At 36.6% G+C, this 7,262-nt stretch overlaps 1 protein-coding gene across 1 annotated transcript; it reads left to right on the top strand.

Moving 5' to 3' along the window:
- Positions 1–3,212: 3,212 nt before the first annotated feature.
- LOC108834611 (probable methyltransferase PMT5) lies at positions 3,213–6,886 on the top strand. Its single transcript, XM_057009380.1, has 10 exons — positions 3,213–3,370; positions 3,582–4,248; positions 4,332–4,467; positions 4,529–4,769; positions 4,870–5,095; positions 5,432–5,590; positions 5,673–5,975; positions 6,058–6,190; positions 6,268–6,496; positions 6,574–6,886. Exons 2-9 carry the CDS (start codon positions 3,722–3,724, stop codon positions 6,415–6,417), a joined length of 1,875 nt encoding a protein of 624 aa, XP_056865360.1. The 5' UTR covers positions 3,213–3,370; positions 3,582–3,721; the 3' UTR covers positions 6,418–6,496; positions 6,574–6,886.
- The last annotated feature ends 376 nt before the right edge of the window (positions 6,887–7,262 follow it).

The following is a 7,262-nucleotide window of genomic DNA, read 5'->3' as shown; positions in this document are numbered from 1 at the left end:
AAACATACCATCTATATATATTATTAAAAGAGAAGTACCCATATAAATTGCTCCTAAGATTTCAAAGTTATTTACATTACCATGCCACTGAGAATTAAATTAAACTACCTTATTTAATGTTTGTTTTTTTCAGTTATATTAATGTGTTTCTTTTTTTTTCCTATTTTAATGCTTGTCTTTTTCAGTTAGATTAATGTGTTTTTTTCTTTCCTAATTTAATGTTTGTCTTTTTAGTTAGATTAATATATTTTGTTTTTTATTTTTCAAGAATTAATGATATTTTAAAGTTGTCTTTTTGTCAACTTAAATTTGTCTAAACTATTTGAAAATATAAAAAATAGTCAAAAGTAAACATATAAAGTAGATAAACGATAATCAAACACCAAAAATATTTAAATAAATATTTATTATCCATCCAAATATTGAAGTTCAACATGTTTTTAAATTTTTAAATTTTGTTATTTTGGCTTACATTACTCAAATTTATATGTTTTGAGAAATTTAAAGTATATATAAATTTTGAAAATTTTAAAATAATTCAAACGGGTTATCCGTATCCGAACCGAACCCACAAATACCCGAATCAAACCAAAACCAAAATTTATAAATATTTGAATGTTGCTGAAATCTTTAAACTCGGAAACCTCAAACCCAAATAGATTTTAACCGAATCAGTGGGTATCCAAATACACATCCCTAACGTAGTCAATGTAAAACGATCAAGTATTACAAATACATCATTTAGTATAAATAAAGAAAAATAAAACAGAAAATTAATACCCGTGCGGTCGCACGGGTCAAGATCTAGTAACAATTAAAATAGATATAAATGAAAAAATTTAAGACAGACGACACTAAAAAACTATAAACAGAAAGCACGACGTCACCTTGTTTTTTTACGATGCCATCTTTTATTCCGAACTCAATTTTGCAAATTCAGAATCTTTGTTTTTTCTTTGTTTTGAGATGGAGTGGTGTATGTTCTTATATTTAAAGAAGAAGCAAAGATTTGATAAAAAAAAATATGTATATCAGTAATAGCTATAATTTATTATTTATTTCATGAAATAATTTTCAGCAGATCTTTTTTTTTTGATCAAACCAACTTGCATTTATCTTAAAAGAGTTTAAACTCCACTAAAGGAGAACACAACAAGGCTACAAAGAGCCAACCAAAGTGATAAAATTGATAAAACAAACCGGGGCTTCTAGCTCAGTTGGTAAAGGGTTCACAGCTGTGAGTTCCGCCACCTGGGTTCGAATCCCGGCCACTGGGGAATTAATATTTCGGCATCGCCAGGGACAGAGGACCGACATGTGGCAACACGTGACTAGTCTGGACCACTTATGTGGGGCCAGGATACCTCTGCATAATTCAAAAAAAAATAAATTGATAAAACATAAGATATAATTGATACAAATCACACAAAGAAACCATAAGAAACGCATGACAACTACTTCATAAGCTTCTTGAATAATCGTACCAAGTGTAATCCAAAGGACCACAGACACTGCATAAACAGCAGAGGAGAGCATTAGCTGGGAGAAAGATCCTTTCCGTACCAGTAACGCTTGAGCTTCCAGTTCACTCCATACAAGAGGAAACGTTGGGAAGAGACACCACTCCAAATAGGAGACAACCGGGAGAACAATACCCGTCAAAATCATATTCAACAGGTAACATATGTCAACAAGTTTTCCTTCCAGCTGCCACATAGAAGAGAAACACAAGATAACAGTACCAGAAACCAGACTGAACACAATATAGGACCTACACACTGTAGGAAGAGATCGCACCATAACGACCGAAGTAGAACCGAATGAAACTCTGTCCATCGGAACATTAATAACTAAAACCATTGACCACATCCACAAGTTCAAAGTCACCCATACAACTCGCGTTTCAACCCATTCAACAGAATAAAGGTAAACGGAGAGAGAGGAGTTATGATGAACCTGGAGGATTGTACCAGGAGGGTGGGAAGAAAGGTCGGGACAAGATCTGGGAATAGACCCTTCCACGAGCCGACAGGGAGATGACCTGCACACAACAGGAAACACAAAATGGACGCCACCACCACAGAGCTTTGTCGCCATCGTTAAATAAGGAAGATCGTCGGGAGGGTCTGGAGGTTCCGGTGGAGCAACGTGAGAAAGAGCTTGAGGATACACGTACGGCGGCGGATTTGGAGAGGGTCTGGATAACGACGGAAGAGGAGCAATCACCATCGGGGCCATGGAGGAGGAACAGAGCTGCTTCAAAGGGAGTCTGAATGAGAGGCGGAGCTGGAGCGGAAGAGATCCATCCAAAGCGGCGCACCTCGGGATGCGGGTCTGAGAGAAAATATTAGGGCGAACTCGGCTCAGTTTTTCATGGATTAATGACGGCAGACTATTTGACTAAAATGTTGCTGAATAGAGAGGTGTATTTCGCTATTTTCAGCAGATCACATTAGTTGAATTGAAGGATAATATAACATTATTACATAATCATATATAAATACTGTAGATAAAAATTAGGTTTTTAGATATCAAATGAATTATAATTTGTTTGATAGTTATAAGATGCAAATTCCCAATCTAAAAAGCAAAAACTAAAACTAAAAGCTAGCAAATAATCATCACCTAAGTGTAAGCCGATGATGAACTCGTTAAATCATTATTCCCATATAACATATATATACAAACTTGAACTCGTTAAATCGTTAGAGTCCAGGGCCTAAATTTCTTCTAGTTAACAAGAACAACTTAACACAACCTTGAACCGCTTTTTTTTGAACAACAACACAAGCTTGAACCTTTTTTTTTTTTTGTAACACACACAAGCTTGAACCTAAAAACAAGAATTTCTTGTAGTGGATTATTATTGGTCCCCAACAACAGCATTATAATAATTAATAAAAATGTTTTTTCTTGTAAATTTCAAAATAATAATAATAAAATAAAAAGGGGACAAAGAGACCAATTTATTAAATGACGACAAAAAGAAAAGTGAACCACGAATTGCAATTATTCCCCTCCTATGCTTCTTCCATGACTGTTTTTTCTTTGCTGGAATAAAATTCACAAAATGAATTCTTTTTTTGTTTAAAAAAGTTACTAACACACTTTTCCAGATCTAATTAGAACTTAATCACTTTATTTAATCTCGTTAATCATCTCATTCATTTAATAATGGTAATAATTTACATATCTATATATATATTCAGAAATAAAACGATTAAAAAATAAAACAAAATTTTATAAACGAACTCTACACAGATTACAGAGCGCCCATATAATTGGAATCTCTCAATCCTCTTTTGTCTTCAATCTTTGGCCATTGTTTGGTCGAAATCTAAATCCTTTTGCAGCAATCTATTACAGCCAGGTAACTACGCTTCTCCAAAAACCCTACTTTAATTACCGTCTCTGTCATGAATCATTGTTCTGTCTGATCTGATCTCCATTCTCGAGATCTCATCATGAAAAGCTTCAAAATTTGAGTTTTTCCCACTGAAAGCTTTTTTCTTATAAAGCAAAATTCTCTTAACTAGCTAATTAAAGTAATGTTTCCTTTTTGGGGATGTTTGATCTGCCAGATTTGTCTGCAAGGTACATGTCTCTATCAGTGCCCATTTCTTGATTTGGATCATAACAGTGTACACAAAAAAAAAGACTTAGCCTTTGTTCCACAAAATGGCTTCAAGATTGGGACTTTGTTAGAGAATCTTCTTACACTATGATGACAAGTCATCCTTGGTACAAGAGTGTTTCCTCTGTGTTTGGTCTCAGACCACGGATCAAAGGCTTGCTCTTCTTCATCCTCGGCGTTGTGGCTCTGCTCACCATTTTATCACCCTTGACGTCCACTCCCTACGAGGCTTCTACTGGCTCTTCAACACTCGTCCCCAACATTTATAGTAACTATAGGAGGATAAAGGAGCAAGCCGCGGTTGATTATCTTGATCTGAGGTCTCTCTCGCTAGGTACCAGCCTGAGAGAGTTTCCTCTCTGCGGTAAAGAAAAAGAGAGCTATGTGCCTTGTTATAACGTCACAGGGAATTTGCTTGCTGGGCTTCAAGAGGGTGATGAGTTGGATCGTCACTGCGAGTTTGAGTTTGAGAGAGAGAAGGAGAGATGTGTGGTTCGTCCTCCAAGAGACTATAAGATACCACTTAGGTGGCCTCTTGGTAGAGATATCATTTGGAGTGGGAACGTGAAGATAACTAAAGACCAGTTTCTTTCGTCTGGAACCGTTACAACAAGGTCTCTCTTGCTTTTGTTACATAACAGTTTCTTCAAATTCAGTCTCACAATTTTGTTTTTTTTTTTGTTATCATTGTTGTTAGGTTGATGTTGCTTGAAGAGAATCAGATTACTTTTCACTCGGAAGACGGCTTGGTCTTTGATGGGGTCAAAGACTATGCTCGTCAAATTGCTGAGATGATAGGCTTAGGAAGCGATACAGAGTTTGCTCAAGCGGGTGTAAGTCTTCTTGAGATTATTATGACTGTTGATGAGATTTATTGATGATTTGTGTTTGCAGGTACGGACTGTGTTAGATATAGGTTGTGGCTTCGGAAGCTTTGGTGCGCATCTAGTGTCATTAAAGCTGATGCCTATATGTATAGCAAAGTATGAAGCTACAGGGAGCCAAGTCCAGTTAGCTCTAGAGAGAGGCCTTCCTGCAATGATTGGCAATTTTTTCTCAAAACAGCTTCCTTATCCAGCCTTGTCTTTTGATATGGTCCATTGTGCTCAATGTGGCATTACTTGGGATATCAAAGGTGTGATTATTATTACATCAGACATGTATGTTTGGTTTCTTTTCTTTGAATTTTTTCTTTGAGGCATGATGATGTTTTATGTTTGTTCCCTTGAGAGCAGATGCAATGCTACTTTTGGAAGTGGATCGTGTTCTGAAACCGGGAGGGTACTTTGTTTTAACTTCTCCTACGAACAAAGCGCAGGGGAACTTGCCAGATACTAAGAAAACGAGCATCTCAACACGTTTGAATGATTTGTCTAAGAAGATATGCTGGAGTCTAACAGCGCAGCAGGATGAGTCGTTTCTTTGGCAGAAAACTGCAGATTCAAACTGCTATTCCTCTCGGTAAGTATGATCCTCAGGCATGGTGTTGTCTATGCCTAGGCATTTCGGGTATCGGTTCGGGTCTGGTATTTTGAGTAAGGTTCGGATCAGGTATTCCAGGTATCAGGTAGTTCGAATAGAGGTTAGAGGATCCATTTATGAATTAATTTTTGGTTTGGATCAGTTTGTGTAGTTTCAGATTCGGTTCTGGTTCGATTATTTTTGATATAGAAATATAGGAACCGTTCTGGTTTAAGCCGGTTTTGGTTAGTTTGTTTCGGTTTTGAATTTTCTTGTCATTAAAAGTGTATATCTATGTCTTTCCTCTAATGATGCTGTCTTGGTTTTTGTGCATAGTTCTCAAGATTCTATACCAGTTTGCAAAGATGGAGATAGCGTTCCTTATTACCACCCACTGGTTCCATGTATAAGCGGAACAACGAGTAAACGGTGGATCCCTATCCAGAACAGGTCTGCTGTTGCAGGAACTACCTCCGCTGAGCTTGAAATCCATGGAAAGTGTTTCTCTTTCATGTGTTCAGTGATCACTTACTACTTTCAAAATTTAGAAAATAGTTAGTTTTGGATATGTTTCAGGTATAAAACCTGAAGAGTTCTATGAGGATACACAAGTATGGAGATCAGCACTTAAAAACTATTGGTCCTTGCTTACACCTTTGATATTCTCTGACCACCCAAAGAGACCCGGCGATGAAGATCCTCTCCCTCCTTTTAACATGATACGCAATGTCATGGACATGCATGCTCGTTTTGGGAATTTAAACTCTGCTTTACTCGAACAAGGCAAGTCTGCTTGGGTGATGAACGTTGTCCCACTCAATGCACGTAACACTCTCCCTATCGTACTTGATCGTGGCTTTGCCGGTGTTCTACATGACTGGTGAGTGCCCGTAGATTGCCCCCCCCCCCCCCCCTTCTTTATCAAGATTCTTGAATTATCTTCTTTCTTCACTGCGCTGCAGGTGTGAACCATTCCCAACGTATCCACGAACGTATGACATGCTTCATGCTAATGAGCTACTCACACATCTTAGCTCAGAACGGTGTAGTCTAATGGACTTGTTCTTGGAGATGGATCGGATTCTTCGCCCTGAGGTACACATTTTCTTGTTTTTTTCTCACAAGAAGATTCTAAAGAAGTTGACCATTGTGTGATTGGATTCAATATATAGGGATGGGTTGTAATAAGCGACAAGTTGGGAGTAATAGAGATGGCACGTGCGATGGCAAGTAGAGTGCGTTGGGAAGCACGAGTCATTGATCTTCAAGACGGTAGCGACCAAAGACTTCTTGTCTGTCAAAAACCTTTTCTCAAAAAATAACTAAAAAAAAAAGAGATTCTTCTTTCACTTACACATAAACAAAAACTCACTAGTCAACTACTACACACTTGTTTCACTGGTGAGTTCCCTCTTACTTGTTGTTAGTTGAGCTAATAATGAATCAATCTGATATTTTGTATTCGTTCTAATAAACAGATCGAGATATGATGATGCCTCCTGCAAATTCTTGAGAGAGATTATTATTTTTTTCTCGGACAGAAGAAGAAGAAGTCACGTGAAGAAGGTTTTGTTAGAGTGGAAGCTGTAGCTATGAGTAGAAGAAAGAATTTAGATTCTATATTCTTTCATTTTTCATTTTTTTTTTGCTTCTTGAACAACACTGTAGCTATATATTTTCATTCATCCATTTTTTTTGTTTGCTGTTTAGTTTTTGTAAACGAGATTACTTCTTTGAATTTTATTATTTTGGAAAAAAATGTATTTAAACTATTACTAAGTTTCTGTTCAACTTTTTTTTTGCTAACCCTGGTATCCGGAGTCTCGAGAAGATCTGACTACCGGAGTTTAACTAAGGAGCCTCCCGAAGCATTTAGGAAAATTGGTGATCACCGCATTTAAATCTTATCAGTTGTCATACATTAGTAGACTTCTCCATATTAGGTCCGAAGGTTTCTCAAGATAATCACTTCCCAGCAATGCTCGAACTCAGAAAGAGAGAAATTGGAAATTTAAAAGTTTATAGAGTTTTATTGATGAACTAACTGTGTTGATTTTTATTTTATAAATTTATAAATTTTATTTGATTTTAAGTGTTATATATTGTAGATTGTCACCGTATGGTTAATTGAATATTATTATATTTACAAAAATATATTGTACAATAT

The sequence above is a fragment of the Raphanus sativus genome, chromosome 4 (genome assembly GCF_000801105.2).
Source record: "Raphanus sativus cultivar WK10039 chromosome 4, ASM80110v3, whole genome shotgun sequence".
Classification (NCBI taxonomy): domain Eukaryota; kingdom Viridiplantae; phylum Streptophyta; class Magnoliopsida; order Brassicales; family Brassicaceae; genus Raphanus; species Raphanus sativus.
Note: the sequence above shows the minus strand (reverse complement) of the source record. Positions and strands in the feature narration are given on the sequence as shown.